General features: G+C 35.8%; 1 protein-coding gene across 12 annotated transcripts in view; it reads left to right on the top strand.

Annotated features, from left to right (window-relative positions):
* The window catches only part of RPS6KC1 (ribosomal protein S6 kinase C1), a 282130-nt gene that overhangs the window by 168086 nt on the left and 99487 nt on the right, over nt 1-14557 (top strand). For 7 of the 12 annotated variants that reach the window (XR_008960506.1, XR_008960505.1, XR_008960504.1 and 4 more), the window contains 2 exons: nt 920-1015; nt 11813-11943. Coding sequence is in view for 7 of the 12 variants with exons in the window: in XM_057315501.1 (XP_057171484.1) it covers nt 920-1015; nt 11813-11943 (227 nt within the window). In the remaining 5 variants the exon portion in view is untranslated. Of the gene's footprint in view, nt 1-919; nt 1016-1449; nt 8645-10183; nt 11162-11812; nt 12334-14557 lie in introns of those variants that run through there. The other 5 variants (XM_026509129.4, XM_044387835.3, XM_048225423.2 and 2 more) reach the window with 3 other exon arrangements.

Genomic DNA, 14557 nt, shown 5'->3' with positions numbered 1-14557 from the left:
AGTTTATCTAGATTTCAGATTTTTTAAAAAAGTATTACATTAAATAAATAATAAAATTCCATTATGTCATAATGTTAGTACGTAGATATATGACTGAACATTCTTTCTGCTCATTTTCTATGATTCAGTTTTAACAGCATTAAATCTGTAATGTTCATGTAAGGATGTATCAGAATTCTCTGAATGTTTTAAACATCTTGCTGGAAAGCAGGAGGGAATTCTCATTTTAGAAAATTAATGTAGCTATAAAAGGTAACATTATCTTTTTTCTCAATACTGTAAATTTTTCCTGTCCTAGCTTAAGGACAGAATTTATACTCTCTCTGATCAATAACTTTTAAGTAGGATGTTTGAGGTTAATAGACTTTACTAGAGTATTGTGCACATTGCCTCCTGGGAAGAAAACAGAGGAAATGAGCAGTCCTACTTTTTTAAGTAGTCATCTACCTTGAATATGTAGGTAATACTGAACTCTTAAGATTGCTATGGATTATTATAGATCACCTACATGTACAATTAAATCATAAAGGGCTATAAATATATTAAGTGTTATTATTAACCAATTCTAGACTTAGAAGGTTTTTAAGAACATTAAAAAATTCAGAGATACCAGGGCCCTTTTTAGTTTTTGTGTGTAATATATGCTTTTCTATTTTGAGCCATTCCCTGTATAACTGAGGGAAAAGAGCTAGCAACATAAGCTTATGATGTGATTTTGATGATTGCCTTCATTTCAGTTAGAAGTTCTGTAGTCTCATGGCCCTTGGCCTGAACTGCTTAGGAGACACTGTTGATTACTACCCCCCCCGCCAAGTTAAGATGGTTGTTGGGCTTTCTGTACTTGCTGTCCATAAATCCTGTGATAGAACAGAATATGATGTTATTTGGGATAAGAAGTGTACCTGATTGATTATTTCAGACTCTGGTTGAGTGCCATCCAGCAGGAATAAATACTCACACTACTTTGAACATGCCAGAATGTGTCTCTGAAGAGGCTCGCTCACTCATACAACAGGTAATTTAATTGACCTACTGGCCAAGTATATCAGCCATGCAAATTAGCAGAGTCCATAGTTATAAAACCTTAAAGAGATTAGTTTGGGGTAAGAAAGACTCATTACTAATTACAGATTCAGAACCGATACTGTGTATGGTTAGGCTTCTGCTATTATTTGAGTGTTCATGAGGTCAGAGAACAGTTAAGGCTTGTTGGTGTTTAAGTCTTTTTTTTTCCCCCAACAATTCAGACTAATGTTTAGTTAATTTCATATATTTGTGTAGGTATGAGATTTAAGTATTGTTTGTAGCTTGTCTGGAGCTGCTCTGTTTCTGGTATTACATTTTGTAACCATGTATGATGGCTGTTTTCTTTCTTTCTTTCTTTCTTTCTTTCTTTCTTTCTTTCTTTCTTTCTTGACTGGATATTTTCAATCTTTAATACAAATTTAGAAATTTAGGAATAGGCTACTCAGGTTGCTTTGGAGAGAAGTGGTGTTAGAAAATCTTGCCAAGTTAGATTACTCCTAGCTTCATCCATTGATGGAAGTTGGGCATTGATGTCAGTTAGTGCATTTTTGGTGGCTTTAAAGAAAGAGACTATTGATAATTAAAGTTCAATATCCCTGAGGTAAGCTTAGAACTCCAGTGAGCTTCTTAAATTGACTCCTCACATTTAAAATGCTCCTTTAGTTTTGAATGGTGAGTTTTGGTGAGTATACTGAGGGTTGTCAGCATTGGGGTGTGATAGGCTCAAAGCACATCAGCAAGAATTGTCAGGTCTAGGATCTTTATAGTTTTATGAGAAACATGAAGGGAAGGTTATTTGAAAAAAATCAAGAACTCATATTTTTGTTTCATGAAAGCTGAATTATTTTTTTTAAATTAGAAAAAACAAAATTTAAAAAAAGAAAAAAGGGGGAGGGGAGAATATATTAAGAAGATAATTACCTCGTATTCTCTTGAAGAGTGATTTATGTTCCATTCCACAAATACATACACAAATATATGCAGGACATAGTGCTGTAAGCGATGAGGGTAAGACTCACAAATAACTATATCATGGATGGATTGGATCGAAACCGTCAGAGGCATAAAAACTCCTCTGGCAAGTCATGATAAGAAGGGGTTCGAGTTGATGCAGTGATAGGATTACGAACGTTTTTGTGTAGCGGATGATATTTTTGTGGAACCCTAGAGTTTTGGCATGACAAGATGGGATGTGGGGGGAATAGCTAGGTGGAATGAACAGCTTCAAAGAGGGAAGGAGTCCAAAAACCCAAATTAGGAAATCAAAAGTTTGGTTTATCTGGAGTGGAGGGATTAATACAGGAATGAGTAATAGTAGTACATGGGTGTGGAAAGGTAAGTTGGAATTCTCTTATGGGGTTCCATTATGATCAGTAGGGAAGAGTGATCATACTTAATTCAGTAAAAAAAGAAAAAAAGGATATTTGGAATTTTTGTGCAGAAGAATGAAAGAATCAGAGTTGTGCTTTAGGAAGATTAAATTTTCCCAGAGAATGTAAAACATAAAGAAACATAACCAGGTTGGAAATAATGAGATGAGAATACCCTTGCGCACTTTTTTCGAGCACTCAAAAGGACTAAGAGGTAATGCAAAGATGTAGAACACGTTTCATTCTAATGGGGAAAAAAAGGACAGCTACTCATTTGATTTCATCTTACTTGTTGTGGCATGACAAGATAAATTCCAAGTATTTTTTTGGTAAATAATTTGAGGAGGGCTAGCAAATGCTTTCTGTTTGTTTCCCTCCTTAAAGTCCTTATTATATAATACTAAGAATAGAATTACCTACGTAATTTATAAAGGTCTGCTGCTCCTGTCTTTATTAGGAATTATGTTATAAAGGAATCTTGGCTTAAGGTGTGTTAAATCCTCCGATAGAGATACATATATGTTATATAGTAAATCAGCATTCTGTCATTGGCCTGCTAAGGAAACTACCACTCATGTTGAGGAAACATCATCAGGAAAGGGAAAAGGGGTCTCTTGGCATGATTAGCAATTTGTCATTTTGACTTTCCTCTTCCACTACCTCATGGGTCGTAGGGGTCATTTTTTAAAAAAATCACAAAATGATTTATATGGAAATAATTATTCTGCTTTGGGGAGATTTCCCCCTCTTTGGCCTTTCAGCTTCTTGCTTTCTTCCTAGATTTCATAATCCCCTGTACGCATGGTTCAGTCATCTCTGTCATGTGAGTGGTGCTAAAGTAGACATAGTTACATTTTAAATGCAATTAAAAGAAAGATGCTTACATTTTACAAATCCTCAGAGCATGTATATTTGTACTTCACAGTGTACATGTAGTTAATTATGATGCAATTATTTTGTTAGTTGAAAAATATGAGAAAAAGACCTTCAAAACAAATTTTTGTGTCTTCATTGCTCAGCCTTATTGCCTGAATATTCTTCAGGAGATGGGAGGTTGGCAGTGACTATGTTGGTTTCGTCACTGGCTGACACATTTACTTATGCAATAGAATCTTTGTTTGGTCTCTCTTGAGGCCTGGTATAGTATTTAAAATGGCAGGACAAACAAGATAGTCATGGGTAAGACAATTATACTTTTGTCTATAGATTTATATTTACAGATTTGTAGTGAAGTCCATGAACTAATTAAATTGACTTCAGTAAAAGTCGAAATAGGAACCTTTATTGGAATTTCATCGTGAAGTCATGTTTTGGAAAGAATAGGGGTGGAAAAGTCAATTGTAACAAAGAAGAAAGAACTTTTATATGTCCATATGTTTACTGAAATATCAAAAATACGTTATAGTTATATTTAATTCTTACCGATGTTTGAAATTTTAAATTTATATTAAATGGTTTGATGTTTGATGCATTCCACATTTCAGTCGGTTAGACATGAGTTGTCAGATTTTGAAAATGGATTTGATACATTTGGGATACTCTTACAATGTTTGTTTTATAATAGCAGCTTTTCACTTAACACCTTTTAGCAATAGCTAATATTAAAATTCTTTGAGCAGTTAACTTTAATAAACAATAGTCATTTTGAATGCCAGATATAATAATTTCAAGTGAAAAGATTGAGTACAGTCTTTTGAAGTATATGCTTCACACCTCTTGTGTATTTGGTAATAGTAAAGTGAAGTAGTAGATTCTTGGCATTTGCAAAAAATTACATACTCATGAGGCAGTATAATGTTATGTTTAAGAGCATAACATTAGTCTGGAACCACAGTGCCTAAATTCACATCTTGTCTTTAGTACTTACTATTGTGTGATCTGAAATAAATTACTTAATTTCTCTGAGTCTCTGTTTTCTCATCTATAGGGAGAATAGAATAGTAGCTATTCATAGAGTTGTTGTGAATTAAATTAATTAAACTATGTTAAGCACTTAGAATAATGCTTGGCACACAGTGAGTGTCACATTAATGTTTTAATCATTATTGATAGGACAATGCTGAAGGTTCATAATATATAGTAGTTTGTATTTGATGAAGCGTGTGTTGAATTATAGGGCTACTAATGTAAGAGTGAGTCAGCTGCTGGTGATAGAGGTGAAAAGGTCTAAAAAAGTAGTGGACTGGCACATAATAGGAAATCAATTGATATTTTTCATATAAATAATTGAATTAATGAATCATGAATGAAAGAAAAATAGAAATAAAGGTAAAAAGAGAAGAAACAGAAGTTTCGGTTGAATACATAGAAACAGTAATGTGAAGAAATCATTTAAATATTTCAGTTTATAAAGAAAGATTCTCAAATTTGAATGGCTATAGCCATATGAGGAAGTTGACAAATTCTCTCTTGAGAAAGGAAGTTATAACATTGGACAGAATTGGCAAAAACAACCATCTCAGTGCTCTGGAAATTGATCAAAGGGATACAACAATCTGAAAAGTGTTTATACTTGAAAAACAGCCAAACTTTGGGAAGAAGAGTGGGACTCTGGCAGTTTTACTGGGGCTGCTCCCATTCTCTTTTCTCTGCTCGGTCAGGTGTGAAGTTTCTTCCAGATTGAAGCAGGTCACGAAGACTAACCCTGAGGTTGCATGCCTGTGTATAGGAGCAGTGAAGGAGTCCAGTTGAAAGTAAAAACCAGGGGAAGATTTGTAAGTGGCCTAAACTTTTAATGTGTTCTCCTGTGCATCGGCAGAGGACAAAAGCTTTCGGGGCCGAGGTTTAATGTAACCTCTTTTCAGTCACAAATTGATCACTAAGCTGTACACACACGGGTGATCCCTAGGAAGTGAAGCTCAAAAATAAAAACAAGGAAAAAAGAATGAGCAGAGATGGCAACAGCTGCTTGTTGCAAAGCGATGGGAGGAGCAGATTTACAGATCTAGCTGAAATAAGTTACCAAACAAAGAACAAACCAACCAACGGCAATGACGATAGTCTTCTTGGGGAAAAAAGTTGGGGTCTAGAGTTGCTAAAATATGTCATCCAAATGTCCCATTTTCAACAAATATTGTATGATATACACAGAAACAAAAAAATGTGACTCAGATGCAGGGAAAAAAGCAGTCAGTAGAAATTGACTCTGAATGTCCCCAGGTTGAATTAAACAGACCACAAAGTGGTTATATTAAATATGTTCAAAGAACTAAAGGAAACCATGTTTAAAGAATTAAAGGAAAGTATGAAAACAATGAATCAGCAAATAGAAATTCTCAATAAGGAGATATAAATTATATTTTAAAAAAAAGAACCAAACAGAAATTCTCAAGTTGAAAAATACAATAATAACAATAAATATTGTTTCAATAATTGAAATTCATTAGGGGGAGAATTTATTAAAGCAGCTCAACAGCAAATTTGAGATAGATGAGGAAAGAATCAATGAATTGAAGATGGAATGATAGAAATGATCAAATCTGGGGGAAAGAAAAGACCAGAAAAAAGAAAAATGAACAGGGCTACACAAACCTGTAAGAAAATATCAAATGTACCAGGGAGTCCCAGAAGGAAAGGAAAGAGAGAAAAGGGGAGCAAAAGTATTTGAAAAAGCAATGGCTAAAAACACCCCAAATGTGATGAAAAACATTGATAGGCATCCAAGAAGCTCAATGGACTTTGATTAGGAAAATACACCTAGTCATATTGTTGAAAGACAAAAACAAAGAGGAAAATCTTGAAAGCAGCAAAAGAAAAATCACTCACTTTATACAAGGAAACCTTAATGTCTGATTTCTCACCAGAAATGATGGAAGACAATATACACTTTCAGCTATAAAATAAATAAGTTGTGGAGATGAAAAGTACCACATGGGGAATGTAGTCAGTAGTATTGTAATAACATTGTATGGGGACAAATGGTGATTACACTTACTGTGGTAAGCACTGAGTAAAGTACAAATTATTGCATCAGTATGTTGTACACCTGAAACTAATATAACATTGTATGTCAATTATACTTCAATAATAATGATAAATAATAATAATAATACCAGTGGAAGACAGACGACAGTGAAATGAAATATCCAAAGTGCCGAAAGGAAGTTAACTATCAACCAAGAATTCTATATCCAGCAAAATCATCCTTCAAAAATGAAGATGAAATAAAGAAATTCCTGAATAGAGACAGAGAATTCATTGCTAGACTTGCCTTACAAAAAATAATACAGGAACTCCTTCAGGCTGAAAGGAAATGACGACACCATATAGTAACATGAATCTGTAGGAGGAAATGAACAGCACTGGAATGGTAAAATATGAGTCAATGAAAAAGACAATGAGGGGCGCCTGGGTGGCTCAGTCGTTTAGCGTCTGCTTTCGGCTCAGGGGTGATCCCAGGGTCCTGGGATCGAGCCCCGCATCGGGCTCCCTGATCCGCTGGGAGCCTGCTTCTTCCTCCCCCACTCCCCCTGCTTGTGTTCCGTCTCTCACTGGCTGTCTCTCTCTCTGTCAAATAAATAAATAAAATCTTAAAAGAAGAGAAAAAGACAATGAAAAAGACTATTTTTTCTCATTTTTCTTCTCAACTTCTTTTAAAAGACATAAGATTGTATGAAACTAATTATAACATGCTGTTGAGTTTTAACATCAAATGTAATATATTACATATAGGACAATAATAGACCAAAGGCAGAAGGAATAGAGCTATAATAGAGCAGAGTTTCTGCATTTCACTGGAATTAAGTTAGGCTTAATCTGAAGTAGATTGTGAAAAATTTTATTTTTTTTTTAGAGAAGGGAGGGGGAGGGGCAAAGGGGGAGAGAGAGAGAGAGAATCCCAAGCAGGCTCCATGCTCATTGTGGAGCCCGACGTGGGCTCGATCCTATAACCCTGAGATCATGACTTGAGTTGAAATCAAGAGTCAGACGCTCAACTGACTGAGCTACCCAGGTGCCCTGCAGATTATGATAAAATAAGATGCATATTGTAATTCTTACAGCAACCACTAAAAAACTAGTAAAAGAAAATTAATAGAGGAACTGAAATAGTAAAGTATTGATACAAAAGAAGGCCATAAAAGTGGAACAAAAAAGACAGTAGACATAGAAAACAAGTGGCAAAATGGCAAATTTAAACCCACCACATCGATAATTACAAGTCAATATGGCTGTCTAAACATGTCAAACAAATGGCAGATATTATTAAACTGGATAAAAAAGTAAGATTCCGTTATCTTGTGTACAAGAGATACACCTTAAATTCAAAGACAAATAGGTTGAAAGGAAAAGAATGGGAAAAGATAAATCATGCAGACGGCACCATAAGAGAGCTAAAGTGGCTATATTAAATTCCTGACAAAATAGATGTGAAGACAAGAGACTTACCAGAAACTAAAATATTTCATAGTGATAAAGGGTCAGGTCTTAGAGATATAACAATAAATGTATATTAATAACAGCCTCTATACATATGAAGCAAAATATGAATTGAAAGGAAAACAGATCTATTTTCTCGAAGATAGATCAGCTGCTGTACCACAAAACAAGCTTCAGTCTTAAAGCCGTGTTTAAAGTCATACAACATAGTCTGATCGTAACAATTTAATTAGAAATCGGAGAGAGATCTGGTGAGTCCACAAATATTTGGAAATTAAACCAACACACTTCTACATAACCTATGAGTCAAAGAAGAAGTCTCAAGAGAAGGTAGAAAGTATTTTTAATGGAATGAAAACACAGACTATATCAAAATTTATCAGATGCAGCTTAAATCAGTTATTGAGGGAAATTTATGGCTTATAAACACCTATATCAAAAAAGAAGAAAGGTCTCAAATGAAAATCTCACCTTGCACCTTAGGAAACTAGAAAATTACTAGAAAATTATTGTGTTATTAGAGCAAAGATAGGCATATATAGATCAATGGAATGGAATTGAATATCCAGAAATAAACCCTTACATTTATGTTCAGTTGATTTTCAATAAAGGTGCCGAGAGAATTTGATGGTGAAAAAATAGTCTTTTCAACAAATGGTGCTGGGAAGATCAAATAAGTCACATGCTAAAACCAAAATGATCTAAGACCCTTACTTCATACCATATCCAAAAATTAACTCAAAATAGCTCTTACACTTATATAGATGGGAGCTAAAACTAAAAATTGTAGAAGAAATCATAGAAGAAAATCTTCTTGATGGGTTAGGCAAAGAGTTACTAGATATGACACCAGAAACATCTATAAAAGAAAACAATTGATAATGTAGGCTTTATTGAAATTAAAACTTTTATACTTCAAAAGATATCGGTAAGAAAATGAAAAGACAAGCCACAGAATTGGAGAAAATATTTCAAGTCGTGTAACTAATAGGGACTTGTATTCAGAATGTATAGAGAACTCTTATAGGGGCCCCTGGCTGGCTTGGTTGGTAGAGCATATGATTGTTGATCTCAGGGGTGTAGGTTCAAGCCCCACAATGGGTGTAGGGATTACTTAAAATCAAATCTTAAAAAAAAGAAACACTTATAACTCGATAAATAGACAATTCAGTATAAAAATGGGCAAAGATTCACCAAGGAAGCCATGTGAATGGCTTAGAAGGCCATGAAAAGATGCTCGTCATCATTATGCATTAGGGAATACAAATTAAAATCATAATAAGGTGCCATCAATAGCCACTAAAAGGGCTGTCATCAAAAGATAGACAGTATCAAGTACTGGTGAGGATGTAGAAAAACTGGAACTCTCATACATTGCCGGTGGGAATGTAAGATAGTGCACCTACTTCAGAGACGTTTGACAGTTTCTTAAAAAGCTAAACATAAATTTGCCACATGACCCAGCAGTTCACTCCTAGGAATGTCCTTGAGAGAAATGAAGATGTGTGTTTACACAAAGACAAATATGTGAATGTTAATAGCGATATTAGTCATTATAGCCTCAGCCTGGAAAGACTAAATGCCTATTAACTGGTGAGTAGATTAACAAAATATGTTCTATCCAAAAAATGGAATGCTATTCAGAAATAAAAGGTAACAGGCTGTTGATACCTATACAACAATGGATGAATCTGAAAAACATTTATGTTAAGTAAAAGAAGGCAAGTACAAAAGGCAACATATTTTATGAGTCCATTTACATGAAATATCCAGAAAGGTCCCATTTATAGAGACTAAAAGCAGATCAGTGTTTGCCTAGGGCTGGGGTTGGAAGTGAGGATTAACGCAAACAGCATGAGGAAACTTTTTAGGGTGATCAAAGTATTCTGGAACTGGATTGTATGATGGTTTCACAACTTTTTAAATTTACTAAGAATCACTGAATTGTACACTTACACCAGATGAATTTTATGCTATATAAATTATCCCTCAGTAAAGCTGTTAAAACAGAATTTGAGGATGCACGAATGTCTGAAGACACACGCTTTCAGCATGCCCATGAAAGGAGTAAGTGGATGTCTCAGATTGTGGTGCAATATCTAATCAATGTCATGACGTGCTTTGGAATAGGAAATTGATAAGTGTAACTGTCCTACTCTACTATGAGTTTGAGAGAACCAAAGTGAGTTACTCAAGGTCATGTTTCAAATCAGTTCAAAAGCCCTAAACTCAGATATCCCCCAACACCCCACAGCTACAGTGGTGTTAGATACCGCTCCCTTCCAAGGAAATCTCGTCGGTTGGCTATTAATCAAGTCCATTTGTCACTAGGGTTGAATCAAGCAGTTCTTTCCTTTCATATATTTTTCACCACTTGGATTCCTATTACTTACTAAATCCTTCCTTTTTAGCTCTTGCAGTTCAACCCTGTGGAGCGTCTTGGTGCTGGAGTTGCTGGTGTTGAAGATATCAAATCTCATCCATTTTTTACCCCTGTGGATTGGGCAGAACTGATGAGATGAGCATAGGGCAAGATTATCTGTGCACATTCCGACCTTCTCTATGACAGGCGTCTCTAGCATGGAGGTGGCCCTGCCCCATGCTCACCGATGGAGCACCGAGACATTGGGATAAAGACCTTTAGAGTAAATGAGGGAAGAAAAAGGCTGAAAGAGAATGATTTCTTTACCATTACTCTCTGGACAAGATATTGGCTACATCTGCAAGGGGCGTTTATGTGCAAACCTTAAACAAGGTGTGATCTTTATTTTATCTGCATTTAGTGTTGCAGATGAGTTGTAAACCCAACTGAAGGAGGAATGCCCTTCAAGAACTTCCTCTGAAAGCTCCAAGTGTACATTTAAGTGTTACTTGAAAGGAGGACCTTTTACATGGCAGCTAATAGAGCTTTCAGCTAAGCAAGATTGGTTTATATGATCATAATTAATATTTGCTGAATAATACACTAAAAGTGCTTCATGAATAGTGTCATCTATGGAGCTTAAGAAGTGAGAAAAACAGAATATATACATCATGTCTGATAGAAAACATGTACCACGATGCTATATAATTAATGTATGCTGAATGTGGTTCCATGTTGTTTCGTACTTTCAGAAGTCCACTGAGAAGAAAACACTCACGTTGCCAACTTCGTATACTTTGTTGGTTGGTACTGCTTACGGATGGGTTCGTGGAAACACTCACCGTCTCTTTTGCACTTCATCTTTCTGCTCCCTACACCTGTGGCCTAGTCTCTCATATTCTGTCCCCCTTCCTCCACTAGTACATATGAAACAAAAAGGGAAGGGAGTATTTATTTCCCCAAATTGTATCAACTTAATACGGACTAAGAAATCATGATTATAAAATAAACGTGATAAAAATTGAAATCTCTTCTTCATTTAATTGCTTAAGTTTTTTGTTTTGCTTTGTTTTAGAAAGGCCTCTCTTTCTTTCGTCTTAGAATTTTCGCAATTTCTGCTGCTGCTTATGCTTGACTTCATTTTAGATTTTTCATTTGGTATCATAAGAACCAAAGGGTCTCATCTAAATGGAATTGAATGGCAATCCTATTTTATTACTTAGTGGCGGGTTCTCCAGATCTGACTTCCTAATCTACTTGACATGATGTAGAAAGAATATGAGTATTTACACCTCTCCAAACATTTGTATTTATTATTACTGTATGTTGCTAAGCTAGCTCCTGCATTTGTGCCTTGTTTATACCAATTTACAAATGTTTTTAAAGCGTAATGTCTGTTTTTAAAACTTTATCCAAAGAAGAAAGAATAAGTCACTTTTTCGGAGTTAGGAGCCATCAGAAATAATGGAAGTTTTCCATATATTTTAGTCCTTCTGTGTGGGAGCCCAAGAGCTCCATCTCCACAGCTTCCATGTGCCTCCAGCCAGGTCCTCCCATCAAAGTAAATGGAAGCAGAAAATGCTTTAGTGAAACAAAGGAAATGTGCAAGCATTTTTTTCTTTTTCTATTTTCCTACTTCCCCCTTTTCCTTCTGGTTCCCTTATAACCTGAACCTCAGATGAAGGACTGCAACAACACCAGGATGGAGAGCAGGTCACCAGGATCAAAGCGCAATCAAGATGACATCAGTCCCTGGAACTGGGTTTCAACTCACCAGCCCCCCTGGCCTCATAACAGGAACTCGTGCAGGTGAGACTAAAGAATGACTTCCTGTGTAGGACCAGTAGGAAATCTGCAAGTACTTAGAGCTAGCCATTGCAGAGCTTCCTTCCAGAAGTGCCCTATGACATGAAAGTAGGACTTCACAGCTAAGGTGAAGCTCCCAGCCCCGCCACGTGATTTTGGTTCCTTGGATTCAGGACAGTAATGTCGACAGATGGCTGCTGTGTCAGTGTGTTGACAGTTCCATTGCTTCAGTTCCCTCTTTCTGTGTGTTTGGTTGGACCTTAATGTAAATACATCATCCATAATCATGGTGGACGTGATTTATTATAGTAATAAATACGTAGGATATGGCTTTGGGGTGATGAACCCAAGTCTGTTTTTACTTGATGATGTATATTAAAATATTAGTATTTCTAATGCTTTGGGTGATCTTCCTTTTTTGTTGTTGTTTTTAATTTTTTTTTTTTTTTTGAGCATATGGCCTGTGGGTCGAAACATAACTTGCCACTTTGTATTTTTTATTTGATTTTTTTTTGTTGAAGTAAAACATATGTAACATAAAATTGACCATTTTAGCCACTTTGAAGTATACAGTTTAGTGGCATTAAGTACATTCCCATTTTTATCCAACCATCACCTTTTCATTATCCCAAACCAAAACCCTACACCCATTAAACGATAACTTCCCATTCCCCTTCCTCCCAGCCGCTAGTAGCCACTATTCTACTTTGTCTCTATGAATTTGACTCTTCTAGGTCTCTCATGTAAGTGGAATCCTATAATATTTGTCCTTTTGTGTCTGGCTTATTTCACTTAGCATATGTTTTCAAGGTTCATCCATACTGTAGCATATATCAGAATTTCATTCCTTTTTAAAGGCTGAAAAATATTCCACTGTATGTAGAGACCACATTTTGTTTAGCCGTTCATCTGTCATTGGACATTTGGGTGTTTCCTACCTTTTGGCTGTTATGAACATGGATGTTCAAGTCCCTACTCTCATTTGATTTTATATTTTTATATGAAATTACCAATGTCCTTGACTATTATTTTACGGTCCTCTTTATAAGAGAGCTTTTCTACCAGGTGGTCAGTAACATGGTGGTATAATGCCACCTACCTTAAGAAAGGATATGAAAGTCGATCGTTTCTATTTAACAGAAACAGAGTTAAGCTCCCTAAGAGTAAAAAAAAAAAAAAAAAAAAAAAAAAAGCCATTATTTTAGCAATTTAACCATTACATGAGTTAAGACTTTTTGAGACATAGAACTTTTCTTTTTTTTTTTTTTTTTAAGATTTTATTTATTTATTTGACAGAGAGAGAGACAGCCAGCGAGAGAGGGAACACAAACAGAGGGAGTGGGAGAGGAAGAAGCAGGCTTCCAGTGGAGCAGGGAGCTCAATGTGGGGCTCAATCCCAGGACCCTGGGATCACGCCCTGAGCCAAAGGCAGATGCTTAACAACTGAGCCACCCAGGCGCCCTGAGACATAGAACTTTCAACTTTTTATAACTGAACTCTTGATAACATAATTCAACCTGCCTTTTAAACATTTTAAAACAGCTACAATTTCTGTTGTATTTCGACCCTTAAATTTTTTCTAGCTAGCCTGTCTTCTTTCAGTCATTGTGAACCACAATCAAGTTTTGCTTTCATATAATCCATGTACTGAAGAGTATGAAACTTATAAATGATACTAATCTATGGCCAAAAACACTATGTTAGGACCCCATACATAATACGCCTTTGTTGAATTCAGTTGCCCATATTTATGAGTCCAAGCAGAAAGAAATCTGACTATAGTACTGAAAGGCTTTTTGCTTTGCAAGGGGCCCCTTATAGCATCTTTATCGGGCTCACTTAGGGAGTGCTGCATAACAAAGGCCAAGGCATAAGCTGGATCATTTTTCTTCTTACGAGCAGTTGATTTCACCTCTGGTATAGTTAAAGCTGTGGATAATGAAGCCTGGTATTTCAAGCTCTTTCTTCGAGGATTGTGAAAATAACAAAGTTTTAGAGTGGTGTCCTGGTCCTAGCTCCGTGAGTAACTAGCATTTTACTTTAATCAAATAACAATATTCTAGACCTATTTCCTCACCTATAGAATGAAATAGTAGGTGAGTTCTAAGCTTCACAGTATATGATGGACTTTCTATGTTTCAGAGTGAACTGAAATTTGATAAACTAACATTATAGGAAGACAAGGTTAGTGAAAATCTTAAATTGGTACTTAACTGTTTTCTTATAATTTTTTTTCTAGTAATACCAGCTACTTGGGTTGCTGCCATGTACCCGCTCAGCAGCATAGCCCTTAGTGGTTACGTGGCTGTAAATATTATAAATAGAGTGAAATATTAAAAGGTTGTTTCTCAGTCAGCTCCACACTGGGATAGGAGAGTTGAAGGTCCAGAGAGAAGCACAGAGAGGTGAAAGGAGGTTAGGACACACCTACATTTGCTCACTCCTTAGACCTTTCTCAACAGCTGTGGTGGTATTTCTACCTCTCTTGCCCTCATCTATCATATGTTATGTGTTTATTTGACTCAGTTCTTTGGCAGGCCTAATCAGAGTACAAAATTGATACTTCCTGTTCCTATTTAATGCAGAACATTAACCTCTACCAGTCTAGGTAATTTGG

This window comes from Ursus arctos, unplaced genomic scaffold, assembly GCF_023065955.2.
Source record: "Ursus arctos isolate Adak ecotype North America unplaced genomic scaffold, UrsArc2.0 scaffold_2, whole genome shotgun sequence".
NCBI lineage: Eukaryota > Metazoa > Chordata > Mammalia > Carnivora > Ursidae > Ursus > Ursus arctos.
The sequence above is the reverse complement of the archived record's forward strand: the minus strand, read 5'-3'. Positions and strand labels throughout refer to the sequence as shown.